This window comes from Callospermophilus lateralis, chromosome 10 (genome assembly GCF_048772815.1).
Source record: "Callospermophilus lateralis isolate mCalLat2 chromosome 10, mCalLat2.hap1, whole genome shotgun sequence".
In the NCBI taxonomy this organism is placed as follows: domain Eukaryota; kingdom Metazoa; phylum Chordata; class Mammalia; order Rodentia; family Sciuridae; genus Callospermophilus; species Callospermophilus lateralis.
Window position 1 is genome coordinate 49,252,323 of NC_135314.1, and position 27,373 is coordinate 49,279,695.

The following is a 27,373-nucleotide window of genomic DNA, read 5'->3' on the forward strand; positions in this document are numbered from 1 at the left end:
AGCAGTGTTCCCAACTGGCACATACTCCCCCTCTGCCACCTTTCCAGGCCCCTGAGCACAGAGACCACCTGCTCTAGCCTGGAGCCCTGATCCTTAAGGAGAGAAGAGTGGCAGGAATGTCTAGACACAGGCCACTATCCCTGCCCTCTCTTTCCTTACAAAAAGCAGAGGACAAAGAGGAATTGTTACTTGAGCTATAGACAAAGCACTTCAAGAAACAGAAATGTTCTCACATTTTTGCCTGAAAAAGTCCATCAGGGAAGTTATCAGAGTAAAAGATTAAAACACACACACATACACACACACACACACACACACACGGCACCAAAAAACATTAAATTTCACAGGGAAAAATTTCATGATGTGATGACTGAACTGCAACCTTTAGAGTCATTGGAGTAGCGGCCAGAAGGTGATCTCACTCTAGCTCACCGTGTGGTCTCCTCTAGCCTCAGTGTTCTCACTAGAAGACCATTCCCCTGACCACTCTGCAGCTCTGCTATCCTCAAAACCATCAACCCGCAACCTGGGAAGTTTGGGTCGTACTTTGTCAAAGCACACGAGGTTTATTTGCCCACACATGTTGATTCTCTGTGGAGAGATACAGAAGATTTTCTTTTTCTTCAGTCTCTTCTGGGCATACACGATGCCTATGGTCAGGGCAGCGGGCAGCACGGGAGGGACAGTCACCGTGAGGAGGATCAGGGCCATGGTGGCGGTGTCTCTTGGGGGGATCTGGGGAAGGGAAAGACATCCACACAGTTAGCCCAGCGCGGTAGGTCAGCACCTTCTTAACAACTGCCTCCTAGAACATCATGGGGGCCCTGGAGACTTTGGCTCAGAACCTTCCTAGAGTCAGTTCTCTGGGGGCGAGTATTCTTTTGGCTGTCCCTAAAAAAATGGACACATTATTTCTCACTACAGAACAAAGGAGAACTTCAATTCTTATTCCAAGTCTTGGTTTTCTCCTAACATTCCCTGCACCCAGGAGCCCACCTTCTCCACTCATCCGACCTCCATGGCCCCTTGGGCTCCCGGGATACCAGGACTAGTCTCTGGTTACATTTCATGCAGCAGCTTGATTGTGGGCCCAGCACAGGATCTGATACAAAGGAGGGGCCCAGTCGAGAATGGTGAAGGAGCAGTGACTTAGTAAGGGTCTCCCTTAGGACTCACCAAGATCTGAGCATATATTATTAGCTATAGGGAAGCAGAATTAAAATGAGCTTGCTCTCACTGGGGCAGGCTCTGTGTTAGGCTCGGTACATTATTTAATTCTCCTCACAATGACTGCTTTCCCCAGCTATATCTACAGTAGTTTTGACCCTGAGAACTCAGCTTGCTTAATCCTGAATCCGAGCAGCCCATAACAGGGGCCACGTTCAGACCCATAAAAAGACAAGGTCTGGGGTTCAGTTTGCTGCTCTGGAGGTACTGGATGTTGAGTGCTCCAGGAAACCTCCATTCTCTGTCTGTCCTAGGGCTTTGATTTTGTATTTCGGCTCAGTGTTCTTGTTCCCAGCTGGAACTGGCACATTGCCTCACGTTCTATACCCAGTGGCCTTGACATTTCATCCACCTAGTTCTTCTCAGGCTCCATTCTACTAGTAAAGTGTAGTAAAGTGGCCTTCCCTGCTCTCCCTTGTCCTAGAAATGTTTCCTGGAGGCTTATTTCCAATTGAAATGGCTATGCAGAGGTTAAGTTTGAGTATGAACTCTAGATACGTCTTTGCCCACCAATATTCATTCCCTGGCCCCGACTCCACTCCACAAACCTGTAGAATTTACTGATGACACCACTTTGGATACCGTAATGAGGTCATTCAAGCTGAGTTTCACACCTACGTTTGGATGCTTTATTTACATCTTCTTCCTACCCACCTATACGCTCATGATCCCACCCTGCATGTCTATGTAGAGACTGTTTGGTACACAACAGAACCAGACTCTGAGGACCAGAAAGGACCTCAGGGTCCTAAGTGACAATCTGCCCTCCTGACCACACCTAGGAAGAGAGGCATCCAAATGAAACATGATACTCTGCAGCTTGAAGGAATCCCAGGAGTTATCAGTGCTATAAAGTTAAATTCTTAATTTAAGAGCCCAAGCAAAACACATCAGAGATTGGGGATTACTGGGGATACTTTCAAATACGTCAGGAAAAAGTCTAAGATCCTTTTCAATTAAATCTACTACCTTGCTAGATTTCTCTCTTATCTGATGGCTGGTTCTAGAAGACCCTTGTACATCCTTTCTTTTTGTTTTGCTCACTCAAATTAGTGTGCCCTTCCTGCTCTCTGACCTGATTGACAAAATCTATCTCATTTTATCAGACTTGAGAAACATGTATTTCCTTTAAGGCTCTTTGGGCTTGGATGTTACACATGTCACACTGGGAGGGACCCCTTGGCAACTTTTCATAACTGTACTATCCAAAATGATTAGATGGCCACTAACCATATACAGCTATTTAACTTAAATTAATTAAAATGAAATAAATTGAAATTTCATTTCCTCATTTATATTAGCTATATTTTAAGTGCTCCATAAGTACAGGTGGCTCTGGGTTCTCATATTAAACAGTGTGAATACAGAGCCGATTTACAGAATGATAGAACCAAGAAGCAAACTAACCTAAATTTCTTGTGTTAGGCCGAGCTGTTAAAAAAGCTAAGCTACTGAAAAACCTTACCCCCCAGTACTTACTTCATGGTACATATATATTCCTAGGGCATAGAAAAATCCTAAAACCCCAAGACAGGCCAGGAACACAAGGAACTTGAAGGCATCGCTGTATAGTTTGAAGTTCAGAGGCCGGGGGTAGAGGATGGATCTCACCAAATCCCCTTTTGCTGTATTGTAACCTACATGGAGACAATCACAGGTGGAGTAAAGCCCTTGAATACACTTTCCAAACCCAAAGTGGTAGAGTCTTTGGAGCTGGGAATGAGAGCAGCATGGCTCTGACCTCACACTGAATTTGCTTTCCTTGTTACCAGCACTCAGTGGCCTTCACGTAGGCCTGCTCCCTTTCTATTGTTCTGGGAATCAGTGTTTCCATGGCTCCTGCAGTGCAGCTCCCCATTCTGCATGAGGGCTGAGAAAAACCAGACAAGGAACTGAAGAATGTGTTAACTAGAGAAAATGAGATGCCGCAGAAAGACACTTTAAAGCAGACATGTATTGAAAACAGATATTCAAAAAATTGAAAATTAAGAAAAAAGGAAAGTGCAAGTAATATCCTAATATATATATATGCATATGTATGTGTGTGTGTGTGTGTGTGTGTGTGTGTATGTATATATATATATATATATATATATCTGCCTTTAATCATCATTCTTTTGCTCCAAATATTACCACTTTCTTAGAACAAAATTAAATTTCTAGGCATGGATTTGAGGTCACCTTCAATTTGATTTACTCCTATCTTGCTGGACTGATCCCAATTATTTACTGATTTTAGAAGACGCCTTGTATATTTTCTTATATTTTGTAAACACAAATCATACTATTTTAATAGCTCTGATGTGGTTGACTAAACCCTCCCCATCTTATCAGCTATGTTAAAATGCCACCTCATCATAGAAGTGTTTCCAGAATTCTATTCTCATACTTCATACCAAGAATAATATATCTCACTCTTTGGGGTCCCTGCAACACTTGGTCATATGACACCCATCATCACTGCATGTTTTAGTTCACTATAAGTTAATCTGTCTCCTAAAACAGAGTATCATGACCTTCCTTCTGGGAAAGATGTAGTTCACAAATTATTTCTTTAGCCCTCAGTGCATAGCACATGACAAATACCCATTAATATCTGAATTAGTGGCTAAAATGATTAACTATTATATAGTCTAGACAGGAACACCAGTATTTTAAGTACAAAATTTGCCTTATCTCCACTGCTATATGGACACCTGGTCTCCTTAAACATGGCTTTGTTACCTTTGGAGAATAGGAGTAGACTTTTCTTTAACTTGCTTTGAAGAATTTTACAGTAGTTTATGGTGGTTTCCATGGGCTTTAACCATTTGTTTTTGTTTAGACAGCAGGCTGAGGATGCTCTAAAACCCACTAGCTAGTTTTAGTAGAAAACACAAAGTCATGTTTTAACTAAAAAAAACAAAAACAAAACAAAACAAAAAACCTAATTCATCCAAAACAATTGAATAAAACATCAAACTAAAGCATATTGGCATCAAAGTGCAAGGCATGCTTTGTGTCCATGAATATGTGGGGTGACAGAAACACAGGTCAGGGTTAAGGACCAGGAGTTGGGACCAGGTCGTGAAAGGCATTGGTTGTGAATGGCATGTGAAAGTTTGAAGCTCATGTGGCTAGGCATGCAAAACTTTAGGTGTGATATGCCTGGTCTATTCTAGAATATTTTGTTTGAAGTGTGATTTGAGTTTAAGATACGAGAAAGATTTGGGCAAAAGTTGAAAGTAAAGAGTCCAGACTATTTTTCTTATAATAAAGTAAACATGGTGTGATGAAAACCTGCACTAAACAGTGACTATGGGACTGAAGAGGGAGGTACAGGACTCAGGAAAGAGGGACGGGCCTCTGAGGCCATAGTGGAATCACTGGTGCCCTTTTGGAATGAAGGGAAGTAAGGAGTTAAAGATGCCATTAGGAGACTAGCTTGATGGAGAGGCTGTTAACAGAGAGGCAGTGCAGGAGGATAAGTTCACGTTTTGATGCTTGATTTTGAAGAGTCTGTAGAGTGTGCAGGTGGAGGTAGCCAGCAGGGAGTCTGATGTACAGCCTCACGAGCAACCCCTTTAAAGGAAAAAAGACTTGACAGTCATTATGGTTGACTCATTTTTTTTTTTTGGCAAGTGCTCATAAAATGGAAGGAAAAGAGAAGAAACCTATGGACATTAGTCAATCCAAGAATATAGTTTGGCCTTGAAGGAAATATGCATTATCTGTGTGTATCTTTCGTCACACACAAGGGGTTTAACAAAAAAATAAGTTAGAATAGTGGCTATTTAGAATAGGGGATCTTGATAGAAAAGAGTGTGACTGTTATTACTAGAAGGTGGTAAACTCCAAAATCCTAAACAAACCTTCCCTTTTCTCATTCTGCTCACCTCCAGGTATATAGACTACAGTGACAAGAGTGGAATCCACTAACCTGTCTGCAAAACGACTGCTCTTATGGGTCCCTGCCCAGAAGGCTTGACCTGGATAACTTCTGTCCCACAGAAGAGCACGTGTTTCCGATAGTCCTCCAAGCTATGGCATTTCCAAGGCATGGTGTTCTCCGTTCCGGGCAGTGGTGTCTTTGTGACAGGTATACTTTCTCCTAAGGAAGATAGTATTTTGTTGATTCTACATAAAATCAAAACATTATTTAAAACTGTTACTTGCCAATTTCAAGAAATGAGACAACGACAACTTATCAGGTCCTAATGCCCCTCCCATGAGTCAAATAACAGTTCTTAGGGATGCTGGTGGTACAAGCAATGGTAGACTTGATTGGATTTCAAATAGTTACTTAAGATCTGCCTGTCTTCCTCTACCTGGTCTGTGTGCTTTGTCCTCATGATTTTTAAAGAAACCTATGTTGACTGAGTTGTACTTATCATTCTCCAAATGTTCAGCAAGCCCAGAACCACTACAAGGAATAGAGGAGTCATAAAACACACAGATACTATTTGCCTTTCATTCCTTCATTTATTCATTCATCCATTCTTTTACCTAATCAGTCAACAAATATTTTGTAAGTGCGTATGCTGTGCCAGGAACTGTGTTGAATGCTAGGAACATAGCGATATACAAGACAGACATTCTGCCCTCCTAAAGCTGGAGGAGCCAGGCCAGAAAATAGAGGTCTTCCTACACCATTTCCAGTAAATTCTATCAAACCCTCCTTTTGTTATTCCATCCCCCCCCAAAAAAAAACCCTTAGTTTTTTCCACTGCCACTACAAAATAAAGCCCAAACCCTCTTCCTAGCTTGTCAAAGCCCAGCATTATTCAGGCATTGTTGGCTGGTTCTCCTCATCCATGCTCCAGCTGAACGAGGTCCTTTCATTTCCCTTTATTGACTCCCATTCTTTGCTGGTACCAATCATCTCCCTTTCCTTGATGGCTGCAAGACAAGATACTTAAAGTAAAAAAGAAATTTTGCTCAGAATTCAAAAATGATAAATTTCAGAGACAAAATAAAAATGTTAATAACACTTCCTGGCTCCCAGATTTAAAGAGCACTAAAGTAAATTTAAAATTCCATCAGTCTTTTGCTAAATGTTCAATTAGCGAGATAATATGTCATATTTCCAATTTGGAAATAGTATTATATTGATTATAGTTATACAAATTTGGGTCTTATCTCTCTTTATAGGCAATAACCAAGGATAAGACTTTGACATATATAACTTTATATGCTCCTCATTTTCCCTCGTAGTATATAATAGGTTCAAATATATATTTTTGTTAATTGCATGGATGAATTAAATAAAGACAATTACTCAGGCCTTTATTGTTTTCCTATTATTGTTTTTTTTTTAACTAGTTTCCTACCATGGTACATATTTTACATAATAAGGTATAAAAAACTATAAATTTTTTATTAGTAATCTTGAATAGCATCGTCCCCATACCATTTAAAAAAAAACAATTATGATATACATCTGTTGTGTGAATTTGCCAATTGCATTCTACATGACTTTGTAAAAGAGACAGAACCTTTTGACATGTCTCCAAATTGTTGTACCACATTGTTTTTTGAAATCAGCCTTTATAACAGGTAAATACTTGTCAAGGTTTTTCTGCCTTGGCTTGAAGAATATTCATCCACAATAGATACTTTAGTTAATACAGTACTAGTGAACAGTTTCCCCACACACATACAGCCAATGAAATTGGAGGCAGGCAGGTACTGATCAATCAAAGATGAAAGCCATCTGGCAATGATGTGTTCCAGATAGAAGGACCAGGGAGGTAATCACTGGTTTTTGAGTTTTAAAAGTCAGTCATAAATTTGATCATGAATTTTAGGGACTGCCTGAGAGTGAAAACAAATCTTTTTTGTTCACCATGCCTTCCCTCGACTGCATTTCTATGTAAATTGGAATAGATAAAACATATAGAATCTAGCATGTATAGATGGAAGTAAAATTAAAATTAAAAAGAGACTTACATGTCACATGTCCCTAAGAAAAGGGACCTGCACTAACTTTGTGGAAACTAATTGGTATCTGGCTCTGCCTCCCTTTCCAGGTAGGCCTCCATCAGTCTCCCAGGTTCAGGGTAGACTAGGAAGAAGACCTGCTCTAGACCACACCCACCTGCACACTATACAACTCTGGGTAGCCAGATAAGGGTCAGGAGGACAGCTAACCTACGGGGAAGACTGGCTCATGCCAGGTAATTCACACCTGACGCTTTCAAGAATGGCAACATTTGAAGCCAACAGTACAATTAAATGTAGGTGTAAGATAGAGTTGAATATCCTGCATAGCTGAGTTTGTGGCAACAGGAGAGGCCAGATGGCGAGGAGGAAGAGCCCGCCCTGGGGGAGGTGCGGTAGGTGGGAAAACAGAGTCAAAGGAGATGGGACCTGACAAGGAGAGGGCAGCTGTACCCGCTGTGGATCATCTTCCTCCCTCCCACGGTCCTTGTGTTCAGGAACAAAGGCCACCTCCAATTCCAATTCTTCTACTTGTAAACTGGTATGATAATAACTCCCAATCTAATCTGTTTTGTGCCACAAAGAAGTGAGATGTAAAAGTTATTTATAAAATATGTGGCAATAGCGATGCTAAGAGTATTTGCCATATTTATTATTACATCAATAAAGATTTTCGTGGTTTTTTTTCCCCCACCCAGAATCTGAATCGCATTTGTGGACAAATACCCTAGGAACACAATTGCAGTTCCAGTAATCTAACCCTAATCTTCTGACTGTTCAAACAGGATCCTTTGCACAAATATGTACATGGTGGGAGGTGGGGTGTAGGCTGTATAAAAAGTATTTAAAAGTTTGTGAAGAAATTAATGAGAAAGAAGTATATATGTCTCTATTTCATGTGTCTATCACCTTAGTTGCCTTTTACGGTACTTAGGTTACATAGATAGTAACACTGGCACCTTAATTTTTCCCAGAATGAACATTAGAAAAAGCCACTTATCATTTTTAGGTCATTTTAGGTCGATTTTACCCATTTCTTGAAAGGCAGCATTGTTCGCCACTTCTAATTCTCTGGAACTCTCTGAGTTTTCCTGAGAATCAAGGGCAGCACTGTACAGTCCAGTCAGGGAGAGGAGAAAGAACAGACCAAGGGCACAGCCTTTCTGTTGCCGGTGAGAGCAGCCATTCTGCCTCACAAGCAGCTGCATTGGAGGGAGAAGGACAGTTTTTGTTGAGCTTGAGGTTTTCGTGTTGGGTACTATGGCAACATTCTGGATAAAAGATATGATCAGTATGCAAATCCTCATCACTGTCATTATAAGGCAGTTAGATTTCAACACATTAAAGGGGTATTTTGTAATTATACCAAACATATTTATGTTTACTACATTTTCTTGTCTCAATTTTAAATTAAGCAGGCTCATTTTTAATGTGAAATCTGCTTATGTGGAACAATTTAGGGATAATGAACTTCCATTACATTTAGGTTGTATTAAGGTTTTTCCTCCCTGTCTTTACACCATTTGGAAATAGAAAAACTTGACAATCTGCAAGCACAAAAGAAAAGTAGTTTCTATGTTTGTGTTGTTTTATAGTATCTCTTATGACAACTATTTTTCGAACTATAAAGAATATTTTATAAATAGTGCCTTACTAATTATACAAATGTAAGTAAACCTAATGAACTGTAAACGAAAACTAGAGCTTTCTGTACAGTGAGATCAACTGGAATTATGAGTCTAAAGGAGAACAGAGCTGTTGTACTATTTCTGCCCTAAGGTTTAACTCAAACTTTCCACTGAAACCTGGAAGTAGTTTTCCATCCGTACAATGCGAGGCTAGAAAAAATATCTCTACACCCTTCCAATTGTGGGTATTGCTGGGTTTTGTGGGTTGTGTTTTGCTTGAATATGGGCATGAGCCAGTCTCATATTTATGAACAGATTGTCTTTCAACCTGTTCACCTACTGAAGCCTCCCCACCCATCAGGCAATTAATGACATATGATATTAAGTGTTTCTTCATTTAATACATATGGTATTAAATATTTTGTATTTACAGTGAATTAGTTCTTCTCATTGTTCAACACAGCCTGCTGGAGTGTTTTGTGCCTCTACTTGAATGAAAAGGCCAAATTTATCTCCCTTATCTGTCAATGTGGAGATGGAGCCTGGGGCAGGGAAGATGTATGGTGATCTGATTTGCTAAGTGTTGGCCTAGCTGTTGGACAGGGACGACTAACTTGAGGCAAGCTGCCTACCTGTGAGCATGCCCTCGTTCACCACACAGCTCCCATCTATCAGAACAGCATCACAAGGCAATGATAATTTTCCTGGAAGAATAAGAATATCTCCGGGAACCAAGAGGCGAGATTCCAGCTCCTGCAAACCTATATAAGAACAAAGTTTTCTTAGTTTTACTTATGAATTAAAGCAACTAAGAACCCTTACTGACCTGTTTGCCAAGAGCTATCCTACCTGTTTAAGCCCTTTCCACTCAACTGAAACTTCCAAGAGAACCAAAATTAGGGAATCAGATCCTGGAATGCAGCAAAGGATTAATTCAGCAACAAGATCCCATTTGGATCCTAGTACTCAGTCAGTGCTTGGCCCACAGGGAATATTCAACAGCACTTGTCAATGAAGAAAGATCCTTCGGCTGTTGTTTGCCTTCTCTCTCTCTCTCTCTCTCTAACCCCCCCCCCCCACGTGGCAAGCTTTCTCTCCTTGGATTAGGGCCTTAGGAAAATTGTCCAGAGAGCTTCTGCTGCTTTGGGTGTAGCTCTTCACTCCTTGCAGAGAGCCTTGGCTACCCGACCCAGATCACCTCAGAGCAAATGCCAGTGTCCAGCCAGCATAAAAAAAGACCTATTCAGGTCTAGGTTCCAGATGATAGTTTGAAATACCTGATGGGATGTATTTGGGATGGCTAGTTGAAGAATATAAAAGAACCTTAAAAGGGTTCTCCAGTAATATCCACATGAATGAAATATGGAGGACAGAGGGAATTCGAAGTAACCCAGACATTGAGTAGGAATGGTTCAATCAGGGCTAGGGCAAGTGAGGAGCCCAGGTTGCAGTTTAACAGGGCACTCCCTCTCCAGCCCTGCGGAGGCAGGATTAGTGTTTGTCCATCCTTGCTTCCTTGGATTTCATGTCTTAGGTGCTCTGTTCTCACCCTAGTTCCAGTCCTGAGTTCAATCAGAAAAGACTTTTTCTCTTTGACGAGTAAGTAATCAAGGATGAATGAGTCAGATTCCACCCTGAAGCAGTAGCATGCCCAAGAAGCAGAACAGTTATCACCTACCTTTGTCTTTCACAAGGATTGTAACTTGGACTTTGTTGTGATCCTCCACCAGGTTGTGCAGCTTCACTGATTGCTATCAATGTAAAGTCAAAGTTTCAGTATCAGTCCACGTCCTGAAAGCCACCTGATATCCACAGTGCAAATGCCAACCTGCTGTCACAGCCAAACAACTCCATGCTTCAGCTGCCCTGCTCCAACCCCTGCCCCACCTGCCCCACTCCTTGCAGAAGTGACCACGCTTGGGAATTCGAATGAAATAGAAATAATGCTATTTCCCTCCCTGGAAAAATGATGCAGAGCCACTGTCTCAAAAGACTATGCCAAGGAAGCAAGACTTTATCAACATGCTGAGAATGCACAAGTAAAAAGAGAAAGACTGAGACTGGATGGGTTACCTCCCACTCTAAGCCTCCGCTCCCCTATCTGTAAAACAACAAAGCTCAAGTTGTTCACTAAGCAGATTTCCACTTATTAAAGCCCATGAGTATTTAAGTTGTGCTTGATCAAAAGTGAACAGTCACCCCCTCTGCTATAAACGGGGGGTTTTCATATCAGATGAGTCTGTAGCATGGTGTCATATGGCTCAGTTTTGAATCCTGGTGCTATCACTTACAAGTTAGTTATTTACCTGTTCGACTCCCTTTTGCTCATCTGAAAGGAGAAAGAATAGCCATCTCTGTTTTTCTAGAGCTATTGTCAGTTTTAAGCCAATGTTCATAAAGCCCTTTGCATAGTACTCAGTACTATGCTGAGGGTTCAAATGTGTTAGTGAAGAATAAGAAAGTTGCTGAAGGGAAAAGAGTCGTGAGTCCACCAGCTGGAAAGGCTTGCCTGAGGTAGAACTCACGGAGATAGGTCTCTGTAAAATGTGGAGGAAATGGAAGGGGCCTGGGGTAATGGAGGCAGCATCTCTAAACATCTCCTAACATAATGGCGAGCATGGGAAGACAGAGGTGAGAGGGGATTTCATCCACACAACTTCCCCAGAGTGACCATTGGGGCACCATCAGCCAGAGAGATGGCTGAGCAGGGCTGAGCAGCCGCAGAAGGCACTGCCCCATTGGTATGAATGTCAGTGACTTGGATGCCACTAAATAGAAGAGGGTTTGAATACTGTGGACAGTACTCAAGTGCAGCGTAACCTAGTTCAAACATGAAACATTTATTTTTAGCTATTAAATTATCTTTATCTGTTCCATTGGTGCTTTTTTAAAATGTTACAGAAATGTCACCAGGCTAAGACAAATATTACACAAAATTACGCAACTTTCCCCTTCAGAGAACATAATGCATTTAGTGTTAATATCTATATGGAAAATTTGATTATTTATTTCAGTTTTGCATAAAAAGCTAAACTTCACTAATTTGGACCAGTTGGGTAGAAGAAGTGATAATACTGTTGGATACATATTCCATTGTCCTAAGGTAACTTCCTGGGGCTTGACTGTTGAGGAATGCCTTTGAATGACAGGTAGGAGTGAGAAAGTCAGCTCTGATTCTGTGGCAAGAACACAGGAGTTGCTCAGGATTCCTGAGCTGTAGGTCTGGATCACCCACTAACCAGCCATGTATGGTGCATAAGAAATTTCACCTTATAAGTTAGTTGTTTCCTTTGTAAACAAATTACATTGAATTTGACCAATTTCAAGTTACTTTCAAGATCAAACATGGTATACGGCAGATTTGTTTTACATGTTAGGGATTTATCTGAAACACTCAAGACTTCATAGAAGAAATACATGAGGTATATAAATAATTCAAGTTATTATTTTTAAAACAGTTGAAACATTATGCAGCTACTATGTATCAAGCACTGCTGTAAATACTTGGAATATATATATATATATATATATATATATATATATATATATATATATTAATCTTTGAAATAATTTTATGATGGAAAATGTTGTCTCCAACATACATATAAATAACAAAAACAAAAATCAAAAAACTGAGGTTGAAAAATGTTGAAGTCACTTCCCCATAATTGTTTACTTGCTAAACTTGAAGGTCAAACCCAGGTTTATCTGACTCTAAAGCATTATCTCCTGGTGAGTATATTCTTCTGGTGCTTCAAAAGAAAGGGCTTTTTCTTCTATTTGAAGATAAATATCCTCACTTCCAAATTTCTTTATTTTTTTGCCCAAAAAACTCTTTCAGTCAATGCCACGATGACTTCAGCCTAGCTGAAGAGGATGGTAATTGACACATTTACAAGTGGTGAAGTATGAGTTAATAACGCTTGACTGTAATTTTCAAACCTCATTATGCTGTAAAGCTGGATTTGTTTATCAGACTTAGCATTCTGTGTAACCTACCATGCTTGCCTGCTTTTGCTCAGGCTATTCCCTAGAATGCTCAGCGTAGTTTTCTACTAGTGAACTCTTTCTATCCTTCAGATAAATTCCTACTTAAATGTCACCTCCACTCCATAAGTCTCCATCCCCAGGAAGAACGCATTGTTCTGTTCCCTGTGTCTCCACCTGTGTTGGGGTATTAACCACAACTACCTGTTGTCTTGTCAGGTCTCCCCAGTAAGGCAGGCAGTTTGCAGAAGAAAGGGGCCATGTATTCATCTCTGCATCCCCCAGAATCTATCACATAGTAGGCTCTCAGCAAATATGTATTTAACAGAACTGAATCATTCTACTTCTCCCAGTGACACTGGAGTAAGATAATGCAGGCATCTTCTTTGAGTTAATGTACTCAGAGGCTCTACAAGCCCAGGTTTCTATGACAACCAACCAGCCAGGAGAAGGCGAATGCTGTGATGCCTGCCATGATTGTGAAGCTCGTTGCCTGATTTTCATTAGGCCCCCTCTGGTTTCTCCAGTTCCTCTTCAGTGGGACCAGGATCAGTTTCCAAGACTAATTTGCATACTATTATTATTCAGCATCTGTTGCTGCATGCACTTGTATTAGCTGTGGCTGAATTTCCTCCAGAGATGAGCAACCAGGACCCAGGTGCCTCTTGAGTCCAGCTCAGTCGTGACTAAAGGCAAAGCACTATGGGGCCAGCTACTCAGAGCTATATCTAGCAGTTACCATGGCACAGCCCAGTGACAGGGCACGTGGATACAGTACAATGTAAATGCAGGTGGGTCCCAAAGTTTGCACTCAGAACTGCAAGGAACTTGTCAGGAAGGAACTGCTGCAAGAGTGATCCTGGGCTTTGATTAGGTAAACTGTGTACCATTAGTTGAGTCTAGAAGAAGTGCAGGAAGATACCTTCTTGTACTTCTGCAAACACCTTTCTTCTTTCAATTTTTAAAAGCCTGTGTTGGTTTAGCTAAGTCTTTAAATTCTGTTACATGATGAACTTCAATGTAGGTCAATAGAATGATTTGGAGATAGCAGTAGATGTTCCTTTCTGCATTCCTGCCAACCTCCTTCCCACCATTACAACCAAGTCCTTGAGTCGTTTTGAGAATGTGCTCAACAGGACAGTGGGCAGTACTTGATTCAGAGTCAGGAAACCTGGGCATAAGGGTCTATAGCCACCATTCCTTGAGTGTGTGTGAGCAAGTCTCTCACCTTCCTGATTGTCATGTCTTTTACTGTAAGGTAGTAGGAGTGTATGACACCTGCGTGTGTCTCACTTTATTATGTTATCCTGCTCCATACAAACACATGTGTATGTTAGGCATGTGGGTATTGTTGTAAACTCTAAAATACTAAATAAATGTGATTATGGAGGATCTGTGATTTAACCTGCAAGGATACAGTTTCAGGAAACTGGCTTGTTTTATATGGTTTTAAAAGATGCCTTACAGGTTGGGTCAGGTAAGCTTAAAAAAAAAAAAATACCAGTTGCTAATAGGATTAGCTCTTGTCTTCTAATTCCTTTTCTTCTTTTTGAAGAAATTCTTTGCCATCAAGTCTGAAGTTCCCATGTCTGAAGTTCCCACTATTTTGGGCAAAGGAATTTAGAGATTTTTGCTAAGATGCAGGACCTGAATGTTTAAATTCCATTAGGATTTAAAAATAAATATTAAGCAGATTGCAAATGAAAAGAAGAGAAATGACCTAATTTACAAAAGGAAGATCTTTATGTGCAAAACAAGAAAACCAGAACCCATAAAGGAAACAAGAAATACACGTGACTACACGAGTCAAGGTCAAGAGAGAAAAGATAGACTAAAAATAAAACTTATTCACACATGTGATAGACATAAAGAGTCTATTAATATAAAATAAAAAGTGCAAAACTCAAATGGAAGTGTATCTACTTTCACTGGTAATCAGGGCAAAGTATATTAAAAAACATTAAATAGAACTTTGCAAATATCAACATATAACACCCAATGCTGATGAGGATCCGGAAAATGAGGATCTGGAAAATGATACTCTTTTGTGTTGTGGGAGAGAAGAAATTACTTCATTTCATGAGAAATATATAGCAGAATCTATTAAAATTCAAATTACATGTATCCTTTGATCCAATAATCTGGCTTTTGGCTCCTATGTTAAAAAAATTCCAAACACTCATAATATGTAAGCACATGACTATATTGTAGTTATGTTTAATTCAACATTATTTGTCTTGGCAAAAATTGGAGAAATGATATTATTTTACATATATAAAAATAGAGAGCAGATTATGATATTCCATAAGATATCATAGCAATACTTTTAAACATGAATTACAATTATTTATTTGCTTGGTAAATTGCCATTATATATACAATAAAGTGAAAATTAAAGATGCAAATTAATGTGCATAGTAAGATTCTATTTCAATTAAAAACTTAATAAATATACAAATCTCCACATAAAATTGTATTACATATGCACCTAATAGCATGAAAAGAGTGAATAAATATGTTCAGCTGATGATAACATTAATAAATGAATAAAAACATGTATTTGGGATCTTGGTGTGCAAATTCAACTTCATTAGATTCCCCTGATAACAACAGTGCTTTAGCCTTCAGATTGTCTGACCATCACCTGATAGAAAACGGCTAGAAATGCAGATTCTTGATATTATCCTGGATATTTCGACTTAATAGGTCAGCAGCTCAGGAATTTCAAGTAAGTCTCTTGCTGAAACACTGCTTTGTTGAGGGGAAGATCAAAACTGAGTTTTTTTAGCAACTTCCCTAACTCCCACCCAGGAATTTCTGTATTTGTTTTGGGTTTTCTTACAAAAATTAATCTTGAATTCCACATGAAGAAACAAACATTTTAAAGGAATCTTAAGACTAAAATTCGTTGTCAACACTTAGATGAGAAATGTGAAGAAAGCACAGTATATAGTTGGGGAAAATACATCATGGAATCATCCTAGGAGACATACTGTCTTCTTGACTAATATGCACAGTTGAGCTGCTCCTCCTCCCTTTCTCCTGAAACCGTGACTGACATCATCACTCCGCCACAGAATTCTTTCCCACCAGGCTCAGAGGGAGCCTCAGAGTCCTTCTAAACCCAACATTCAACAAAACCTTTAGCTGATAATCAGAGTTCGCAAAGACATTTATTATTTAAATCTACCTGGCATTCCTAAAGCCCTCTTCCTGAGATCCCACAATTGGTAAGCTCTTGTTTATTGCTTTGCTATATCTTATGTTTGACAAAGCAACTCCTTATTATTGGTGAAAATTCTAAGGCTCTGCCTCTTCAGCCAGAGGTTATGTGGAATCCAATATAATTTCAGCTCTTACCTGTCTCAAATCATACACACTTAAGACAATGGAGATAATGGTCAAAATGATGATAGCCACAGAGTACTCTATGTAACCTTGAGACAGCCACAAAGTTAGGGTGAAGGCTTGGAACACATAGAATGGATTTAAAACCTGCAGGTACAAAAATAGCACTAGAGTCACTTGAATGGACCTTGGTAGCAATCAAGATGATACCATTTCTTTATAGAATATTTCTTCCTTTTTTTTTTTTTTTTGTACCAGGGATTGAACTCAGGGGCACTCAACCACTGAGCCACATCCCTATCCCTATTTTGTATTTTATTTAGAGACAGGGTCTCACTGAGTTGCTTTGAATTTGCCATCCTCCTACCTTAGCCTCCTGATCCGCTGAGATTACAGGAGTGCACCACCGCGCCTGGCTCTTCCATTTTTGACAACATACAATAACCTCTAATGTTTAAAAACTTACTTAGAACTTCATTAATTTGGGTAGAGACAATGTCAAGCACATAGAATGTGATATGGTGAAAGCAAAATGACTTTCAGTACTGAAAGCCATGTCCACAAATTGGTAATTCTTAATTATTTTGAACTTTCAAGACTTTATTTCCAGTAATAAAAACTAACAACTTCCCTTCTTCAACATGTTTTCCCATAATAAAGAAGATATATAATTCAGTCTCCTTTTAAAAGGACCTTCAAACAGTTTTTTTTTGTTGTTGTTGTTGTTTTTCTTGGTGGAGGGGGGAGCTGGGGATTGAAACAAGGGCCTTGTGCATGGGAAGCAAGCATCCTACCAACTGAGCTATATCCCCAGCCCTCTAACAGTTTTTTTTTTTTTAAGTTTATTTTCATGTAATCACATGCTGCAAATTCTGTCAAGTTGTGCAATGAAAATGAGAGATTCTACTTTTATCCAGGTCATTTAAAATATCTGTCATGTCACAGGCCATGGCAAGATACTCTGAGAGTCAGTGAAATTAGTATGGCCCTTCCCTTCAAAAGGAGCGATCCTGAAAAGAAAGGACACACCCAAGGCTGCAGGGAAGATCTTGGACACCAGACATCACCAGCCCCAGCACCGGTCACCCAAGCACATACCTTTCTGGTCTTTTGGTGATACCTTTAAACTTTCTTTATTCCTCCAAATTTCCATTTTGGTCCTACTGGCTCTATTTTTTTGTAATTATTTTAGGGAGGAAACACCTGAGTAGTTAGAGAAAGACCACAGGATGTCCAGACATATGAAAATTAAAGAGCCCACTGGGACAAGGCCAGGATTCCTTTCTTGGGAAGTTCCCTGTATGGTTTTCATAAATTCGATGAAATATGGTCTGGAACCAGTGGTACTCTTTTGTTTTGCCTCCACTTTCTATAATTTCCTAATATATTAAATAAAATTTTATTTTTCATCCTAAAAATGAACTGGTATCGGGTTAATATGTTAATAGGCTGACCTTGAGGGTTTCTTAAGCCCTGGGGTATATATTGTGTAACATTGAAAAAAGCTTTTGTTTCTTAATGTTTCTTATTATTTCCATCTCTACTAGTTTACTTACAAATTACAGCTCTTGTGTTTGCTTGGCATAAAATTTTCTAATTATAGATGATGCACTAATGATAACATGGTTTTGAGTTTATTGAAATCGAGTACAAAACTGGTTAAATACTTCTCAGAGAATGAAACAGCACAACGATAATTTGTCTCCTTCATCTAATATTCTTTTGAAACTAAATGTGAAGAAGTAGTTTGATTTGCATTTTTTTCTATAAAGTCCTAGTAAATAGGTGCTAAAAAAAAAAATACTAGTGCTCCTTTCAAAATAGATCAGATTGACACCTGAGGATTTCCTGTCCCAGCTTGGAGGTTGAGAAAAGTCACAAGCAGAGATGGCTCACAGCTGAGGTCTGCAACAGGAGAGAACTGTCCATGATACAGCCATGAACTCGACCAAGCCCTACAGGGCTGACATCTGACAGATTCCTGAGGACAGACACTCGCATCTCCAATGTGGACCTGGTTCTGAAGTGGGATCTAATGGGGACCAACTGGAGCCCCAAACAGAACCATCAAATAGGGACAGCAATCACAGGGAGAAATGAGAGAATGGAAGGAACCCAATGTCCCATTTAGTGGGAACTTTTAAAAAAATAATAATAAATTCAAAACACAACAAGGAAAATTTTGTTTAAGAAAAAAAACTCTCTCTGAAAGAAGTCACTCTTAAGAAAATTGTTAAGCAATTAGAAAAAGACTGAAATAGTTCATTTTAATTCCTCAGAAATTATAGAAGTAATCACATTGCCTCATGGAATGGACTGCGTGTTTGTAACCAGCCCCTACCAAAAAAGTCCTATGTTGAAGCCCTAACACTCAGTGTGATGGTATAAGGTGGGGCTTGAGGGGACTAGTAGGTAGGTAGGTTCACATGAGGCCATGAGGGTGGGGCTCCCATGATGGGATTAGTGTCTTCTCAAGAAAAGGAAAAGACCAGAGCTCTCTTCTTTTTAACCATGTGAGGACACAATGAGAAGATGTCTGTAAGAAGTGAGTACACAGGACTTTCCAGCCTCCAAAACTGAAAAATAAACATTTGCTCTTTAAGCCTCCAGTCTACATTTTATTATAGTGACACTTCCTCTACCATCAAAAATGTAACAAAAGAAACAAGAGATTATGAAATGTTAATCTGTCTCTCATGGTGGGAAGGAATTTTTAAGTGGATTTGAACTTAAAATAAGTGGTTATTGCAAAGCATCATTTAGATAGCCTAGAGGAAAAAAATGATAATAACATTTATCGAATGTTTTTAAAAACCCTCAATAGAAAAAGTATAGACTCAAGTCAAAAGGATAGAAACAGAAAAAAAAGTTGCATGAAATGCAGATTTCATTAACATAGAAGTATTCATATGCTTTTCAAGATTTCTCCTAGTACTAAGTATAAAATAAGGGGCAGAAATTATCTTTTTTTTTTCTCAAAAAGAAAAGAAAATAGCCAGTTACCTGTTTAACAAGCAGCTTCCATATGGGTTGGATTTCAACCTCAATGGCATTGGGCCCACACACTAATCTTCTGTAGGAGATGGATCATCCATTAGTGTCACACCTATGAGCTCAGTGACAAGTGAGTACAGTCTAAGTACAAACCACATCTCTGCTCTTTGGCGATTTTCTGGCTTCAGTTGAACAATAATATGCAAGTATTTTTGAAACATAATACTAAATTACTAATATGTTTTTGAAGTGAATGTCAATGTCACCACTACAACTCAATGTGTCCAAATGAAGTTAGAAAGTCATTTTGAGTGTTTTTTTTAATAATTTGATTATATTTTAAAGGCAGCAAAAGGACACAGATATGAAGATGCCTCTAGATCTTGCAGGCATTTTAGGCTGTTCTTGATGTGAATGGTCACATCTGTCTCACATTGGTCTCTCCAGCACCCAGGACAGGCCCTTAGTATGTGAACTGAATGAATATGGCAGTGAATAAACGAATGCTCTGGAAGATGATAGAAGGTCTTCACCTTGGAAACTTATACTTTGAAAACAAGGTATAATACATGTGTTCATTATAAAAAGAAGCTTTCATGTATGTATAGTATTTTACAAAGTTCTTACAGAAGACTCATTTGATCCTCATGATAGTCCAAAGGCAAGAGTGAGTAGCTCCAATAGCCAATGAGAAAAATTGTTTGGTGTGGGTGTTTAGCCAAAGGTGCACACATCTAATATTAATCATGACAATATAACTTTCAAGCAGAGATAACAGTGCCAGAAACTTCACTTATCCTTTTAAGGCCATTAACTACTTTAATCATCACATTATCCCCATCAGATTTCATATTACAATCTACTATAAAGAAAACTGAAGTTTAGATAGATTAAGTAACTATCTCAGGATATCAAAGCTAGAAAGAGACAGAGCTGGACTTCCTACCTTGATCTCTAGACTCTACAACTCTGCCTCAGCAAGTACCAAAGGAGAGAATCTACATGAAATATCCTTGATATCATTGAGATGTAACTGAGAGCTGAGCCCAATTTCTTCTGATTTGAAGCCAAGCTTTTGCAAGTGTGTAATTATCGCTTGCAAGGGACAGAGAGGACTCATACCAAGGTCTTATGGTTCCATACTAGAGAAATACTGGGGCTTGAAAGAGTTAAGAGACAAGCAGTCCAAATACCTATGCTGCTATATAGCTTCTTGACTCCCTAAACCTCACACTGGGAAAGACCACAACTCAATCAACTTTGGTACCAAATCCATAGCAATAATAAATTATTGGTCTATTGTCAGAACTTCTCAGGACTCCAAATTTGAGCCCCCAAACAGTCCCCATCTGTCTCCAATTCTTCACTCTGTAAATGCCTCCTCAGATTGAAAGAGCCAAATCTGACATTGAGCCTAGTGGTTGAGAAATGTGAGCTAGAATAGACCTGGCTTTGCCTCTAGCTAGGCCTTTATACTTGCTGTTCCCTCTACCTGGAATCCATTTCCCTGTGTCTTTGCCTAGCTTGTTCTCTTGTTGTGTTCAGATTACTCTTCAAATAATACCTTCTTATGTGGACCTTCTCAAATCATTCTATTTAAAATAAGTGTAGTGTAATGGTAGAGCACTTGCCTAACTTAGCAAGCACAAGGCACTGGGTTCAATCCCCAGTACTGGGGGAATAAAAGAACTACTCAAAGATTCTCTTTATATTCTTAACCTATCTTATTTTTCTTTATAATGCATATGATTACTTGGAATTACACCTTATTTTTAAAATGATAATGAGCATGCAAATGATAGACTGTATCCTTTATTATCATATAAGCTTCTAGGACACCTACAGCTCACAAAGGCCTAAAACAGGAGCTGATACACATAACACACTGGAGCATTATGCGTTGAATGAATGGTTGGAGGGTTGAGTGAGGCATGAGTCTTGGTTCCCATATCTATAAAATAAGTTTGGTAAAATATGCCTAATAAAATTGTTACCAGCATCATAGTGCAATAGATATGAAAAGCTTTTAGCAAAGGTGCCAGGGCAGGACAAGCTCTCAGTAAATGGCAGCCATCTTTGAAGTCTGAATTCCTTTGGCAAAATTAACTGTATTTTTCTCTCTTTCAACAGCATTCTCTTTTTCAGTCACAGTGCAGACTTCATTGAATTGTAACATATATTTGTATGCCTTTTTCTCCTCAGATTGTCTAGACTCTCTTTAAAGACAGGAATGGAACTTTTTCAACTCTCTTTTTCTGGTATCTAAGGACACAGTATCTGATACAGATGTTCCTGAATACTGTAGTTAATTAATAAGAAACACTATGGCCCATATCTAGAATACTGTCTCCCCTGAAAAGACTCAAAACCCAGATGCACAACTAAGATAGAACCAGACTGTGGAAAGTCAACATAGAAAGCTAACCAAAGGTCCAATATGTTTTGACTCTTCCTGTTTGGTGAGATGGTTTCTGATATCACCATTAAATGAAGAGCTTAGACTCAAAGAGGACAGGGAACCAGTGGATCAATACTTGCCTGTAGATAGTGGTATTTAGGGCTCATCTGGGACATGTTTAAATCATAGCCTATTATCCCCTTGTTGCTGTCCTTTCTGCTGTCTCTTGCCAAAAAAAAAATATATAGTTTGTTTAGGGAACATGTGCTCATCTCAATCTCAGTGTAAGCCAAGTTTTCAGGAAATGCTGACCAATGATTAAACAACCAAGAGGAATATGAGGCCTGAAGTTGGGTCACATGAGTAAAGGTCCAATATTATATTTGCTGACTAAAAATCTGATGAGCTGGCAGGGAAATGAGGCCCTGAAATTGTTCCAAGTGTCTGCTCTGAACAACATAAGCCAAAAACAACTAAATAGTCTTGCCTGGCATTTCTATGATCCATCAAAGGAAGAGTAGCTATAGAGTGAAGAAGTTGAATTTCACAGCAGGAACTTGTGAAAAGAATTTCTATGCTAACTAGGGCAGCACTTGAAAGACCACTGAGGTTTCATTCAACTCCGACATATTAGTAAATCTGCTGGATTGTTTTAATTCTGAAACACCCAATGTGAATGACTGGGAGTACTTTCTACGGGGGTGTTTCATGGTGACTAATTTTCCTTTATTCATTCATTTACCCATTTATTCACCAAAGAATTGTTGGAAATACTTTGTGTGGTTTACTGGTGCACTATAGGCACCAAGTGGTGTGGTGTGGACTAGAGTGGAGTCCTGGGGAGGCAGGAGCCAGTTAGAGTGACTGGATGAGCTTCTTCACATGACCACTCTGCTATTTTGCTCAAATATTCCCCTCTGATAAGCCTCCAATGATTGCTGGCAGGGAGGGAGGGATACCTGCAGCTTTCCAAACAGTCCATGCCAGGCCAAGAGATTCCAGCATGACCCACTGCCAGGAACTTGAGAATTTAGGGAGCAAGCATCTGGAGTCTGAAAAAGCTCTCTGGTGGTTCTGCTAGCCAATCCTTCACCCGCTTAAAACCATTTCTTAAAGGGAGGGAGACCACAGACCTTCACAGATGCAGAGTATGGCCCCCAACCTTTGAGATTTGGGTATGCTCGTATAGTGTAACAGATGGGTTGGTCACAGAGCACTCCCATTTTAAAAAGTTAATAAGAAAATTGGTATATTTAAAAAAAATTCTTTCTTTGTGTTGGAGGAGCTCAATTTTAGCAATGCTTTGAAATGCTTAAGCACTTTTATGAAATATTGATAAAAAAGCTCCATTTTACAAATGACACAAAAGTTACTTTAGTTTTTCACATTAATGCTCATCTGTGAACTATCCATTTCTTTCATTTCCTTAATTAGGCATTTCCAATGACCTCAGGAAGAAGAGCTGGGCTCTTCCAGGATCCCATGCCACTGTGTGAACTAAATGAGACACTTCCAGTCAGCTTTTCTTGAGGAAGTATCCTGAGCATTCTCAGACATGAAAATCTGGAAGAGAAAAAGAACCAGAGGGGGATGGGGAATTGAGGTTGGGGTACAAAAAAGCCCAGGACAGGATCTTGCCAGGACTTAGAATTCAGGACTTCAACTCACTGATCCCTCCTCCACAGGATTTTGCTCTGAAACAAGCTTTGGAGATAAGTGATTTCACACTTCCAGTGGACCCAAACCCACAGAACCATGGATCTGAGAATTTAAATTTATTAGAATGGGAATATTGATCTCAGTTTATTTAATTTTTATTCAATGCCTTTTGCATTATATTTTAAAGAAAAACACATAATAATATTTTAAAGTGACTTATTAACTTCTGATTGAATGTTAAGACTTGCGATTTCAGCTATTGGCTTCTGCCTGTCCCCTCTTCCAGTCAGCCTTTCCTTGCTCCTTTCTGAGGAGCTGATCTGATGGTTGAAGATCTGTGATCAGGATGCTTTCCAGAAGTGTAACTTTCAAAGGGCATAAAGGTCATGGTACATAAGCATGATTTCTTTTCTGAGTTTTGTCCCCTCAATACCTGAGGAGTAAGGGAGTAGTTTCATGGTAGATGCAACCTCTGTCCCTTCCTCTCTCCTCCTTTTTCTGTCTTCTTTCTTTCTTTTCTAAAGTTCTGTCTTCTCATGAAACAGCTTCTGCCAGCTTAGAGCTATACCTTGATAGCAAACCTACCCTTCTTTTGCTGCCTGTGCTTTGGATTCTTTTCCTCTGGTACTGAGAGGCATGCCTCTCCGCCCCCATTTACCCCCCTCAATAGTATAGCAAATGCTGGGAATTAACTCTGGCTCTGCAGAATCCCTGAGTTGACTATGTCTCTTCCCACTTCTTGTCCTGTGATGTCACATTGGTGCCTTAAGTCAGCCTTGACTGGATTATTTCCACCATAGAAATTGGCAAACTCTGCCCTTCAAAGCTTTATTATTATTATTATTACTTTCTTTCAGACAACAAGTCACCAACAAGGTGAATAGTTTGGAGTTAACCCCAGAAGGGAGCCTGCCTATCTATTTCTATTTTCAGGGATATAGCAAGGTAGACTGGGTGAAAAAGAAAGTAAAAAAATCCTCAACTTTAAAATTATCCTAATAGTCCACCTGCCTATATAGGAATCCAGTAGGTTTATTGGTTTCATAGAACCCCATTCTTGTGAAGTAAAAGAATCACCTAAGGTCTCTATGAATCTGTCTCAGTCAGATACTTAGAGGGAGTTTGAGTTTAGTCCATGATGGGTGCAGACTGGATCCCCCTATGACAACTTACTTGCTCTCTTCCTGATACCTTCTGGCAATTTTTCTCCAAGGAAAAATTAACTCTTCTGATGTCCTGATATGCTACATAAAAATTGAAAAGCATGTATATGCATTTTTCCTCTTTGCCTGGTTGCTTGGAAGCCTATAAAGAACTTTATATTTAGACTCTGTAGCTTTTTATCATCATCATCTCAGATTCTTGCATGTCTCTCCCCCTTTCTTCATTTCTCACATTACATTCTTGTTTGTGTTTGTGTAGGGGGCGACAGTAGGTGGGTCCTGGAGATCAAACCCTAGGACCCTGCACATGCTAGACAACAACTCTACCACTGAGCTATATTCCCAGTTCAGTGATCTTAGTTTTAAATGCAAGCAGGCTCAAGTTCATTTAGAAAATTGGCAAGCTATCTCTTAACCAATCCATCAATCATATTTAAATTAAAAAAGAAAACCTTAGTCTTACCTTAAGAAATGGGAAAAATGCTCCGCATTCTACTTACTTTTTGTTCACCCTCCATTCAGACATGCCCATAAAATAAAATATGCCTATGTTTATAAGATTATCTCCTCTATTTTTCATATTTGGGAAACTATACTCTGTCTTGCTTATTAGATTGTCAAGTTCTTTATTGTGTGGACCAGATTTAAATTTAATTATGTATGATGCTTATTAAAGCGTGGTACTTTATAAATAAGGACAAATGGGAGGTAGCTACACTGATGGGAAATCTTTCTGGTAGAAATGGCTTCCTAGGCAGAGAATATCTACATATATCAATGAGATTTCTTAAATGCTCTAGATCAATCCTTTAAACATCTGTGCTTATGCTATTAAACCAATAGGTTTTTAATAACTTTGAAAACTTTTTGTGTTTCAATGTATTAAGCATTACATCTGAAATCTTATATAATGATACCATTTCTAAGGCATTTTGCAGTGCTGTTCTGGTCTAGATGCACTATTTTTCATGGTGCTTTTGCAGGGGAAAAACTTAAAAACAACAAATCAGTAATTCTTCCCTCAGTTTATGTGAGAATTATGGAAGTTGCTTGCCTAAAATGCATAGTTCCTTCTATTATTAGTACTACTTTCTCCTACAGAATCATCAGAATTATGGGGGTAGAGCCCAAAACCAATATTTTAGGTACCAGATTTCTGCTTAGCTTGAGAATTGGGGTTTCTGGCTGACTGCAAAGTTAGGCAGGTATTGTCCATCAAATGACTGAGAAATGAAGGAGACTAGGAACTCTGTGGGGAAGTCTTGCAATGGATTCCTTCAGACTCACCAGGATTGGCAGTTTCAAGTACAGTTAAGAAAGCAGGGACTCTATATCAGTGCGAATCAACGGGCTGTGTGAGCAGTTCCTAATCTATGCCACAGTACCAATCCCATGATTGTGCCATTCTTTTTGTCTCTCTATCTCTAGTCAGTAAATGTCTCTGGGACTACGACTAATCCTTTCCTTTCAGATTGCTGGTTCCTTGCAAAGTGCCTGGCATAATTAGAAGCATGTAGTTAACAAATCAATGAATGCATTCATTTATTCTCCAAATAGCTATTAAGCTCCTACCATGAATGAGGAACTGTTCTAGGTGCTGGAGATGCTGCAATGAATAGCACAACTAACCAGACAAAACCGTCTCCTGACAGCCTGATACATGGTTGGCAGTTCCAGTGTAATATTCAGAACTTTCATCAATAAATACTTATTTTATTCTTTCTCAGCAAACATGTCATCGCAGAGCTGTTTGTTCATAGTAGAATGCATTTTTAATAGTGTCTTCTTGGTCCTCAGAAGCTTTGGAGGATTAGGAAGCTGATGTTTATGGAATAACTCAAGATTTTTTAAAGGCAAGAATTAAAAAAGGGAACACAAAGATACTGTTCTATAAACCTGAGAGAACAATCAAATTTTTTTCAATTGCCTTGCACTTAGTCTTTTTCAAAAAATAATTTTGCATCTGAGAATAATTTAGACTCTCCCTATCCTTTCAGTAAATGAATTAGGACTATATCAGGTTTGATAAAGCATTGTGCCAACAGTACACTAATGGTGACCCTTTGGTACTTCACTTTTCTGCTAGCGGAGTTTACTCTCAGGAAGTATTGTACACCCTACCTGACTTCTTGCTCTTCGCTGGTCAGACCCAATCCAAATGTTTGATGGATGTCATAGCAGGAGTTGCTGTCTTCCAGCAACCTAGGACATGGTGAAGCGGAACCACAATCAGCTCACAACACTCAACATGTCTGTGTTCTTCCCCCACATCCTGATGCAGTGGTGGAAAAGTTGTACTTACCCAACTTTCTGGAAGCGCTTCTCCAAGTAATCCCAAACATACCTGATTTTCTGCACTTGGATGCATCGCAGCTGCAATCACAAATGTGTTGGAACAAGTATGATTCATAAGACACATGAAAGGGTTGTGTTCAATACAGATCTCCATGTGTGTCTCACTTTCTTTGATAGATAACTGTTATCCCCAGCCCAATAGATAGCTGTCATTCCCAGAACTCTCATAGATAAACATTTATTTTATTCTTTCTTTGCAAACATGCCATCACCTTGCATTCTTAAAATCACTTACTTTTAAATCCGGCTTCATTACTGCTTGGTTTATGACAGAATGATGGTCAGCCACCAAAGGGTCTTTTGGATTCTTGCTTATAAGAAACTTCAGGGTAGATAAGTGGAGGCAGAGCACCTTCTTTCTAATATATCTTTGAAATTCATCCTAGAATAGTTAATACAATCCATAAAATTCTCAATTGTAATTTAGTAAAGTGCTCCATTAACCAAACACCTACCATATGCTAGATCAGTGTTTCCCAAAGTTTGGGGCAAAACTTTTTCTCAAACAAGATCCTCAGTATTATCTTAGAACTTACTAGAAAGGCAGATTCTCAGCCCCACCCCAGTCCTCCTGAGCCAGAAACTGGTGGAGGGGTCAGCCATCTGTGTTGTAATGATCCCTCCAGAGAATTTGGATTTGCACAAACATTTGAGAACCAGTGGGAAAAGAGAAAAAAAATACTTTGCAGGAAGAT

General features: G+C 39.2%; 1 protein-coding gene across 1 annotated transcript in view; it reads right to left on the reverse strand.

Moving 5' to 3' along the window:
* Atp13a5 (ATPase 13A5) overlaps positions 1 to 27,373 on the reverse strand; it is a 102,210-nt gene that overhangs the window by 51,417 nt on the left and 23,420 nt on the right. The window contains exons 4-13 of the mRNA XM_076866996.1: positions 26,914 to 27,060; positions 26,626 to 26,696; positions 26,445 to 26,525; positions 19,113 to 19,182; positions 16,122 to 16,256; positions 10,453 to 10,525; positions 9,407 to 9,535; positions 5,147 to 5,317; positions 2,707 to 2,864; positions 547 to 735 (exon numbers count right to left, since the gene is read on the reverse strand). Coding sequence (XP_076723111.1) covers positions 547 to 735; positions 2,707 to 2,864; positions 5,147 to 5,317; positions 9,407 to 9,535; positions 10,453 to 10,525; positions 16,122 to 16,256; positions 19,113 to 19,182; positions 26,445 to 26,525; positions 26,626 to 26,696; positions 26,914 to 27,060 — 1,224 coding nt within the window. The remainder of the gene's footprint in view (positions 1 to 546; positions 736 to 2,706; positions 2,865 to 5,146; positions 5,318 to 9,406; positions 9,536 to 10,452; positions 10,526 to 16,121; positions 16,257 to 19,112; positions 19,183 to 26,444; positions 26,526 to 26,625; positions 26,697 to 26,913; positions 27,061 to 27,373) is intronic.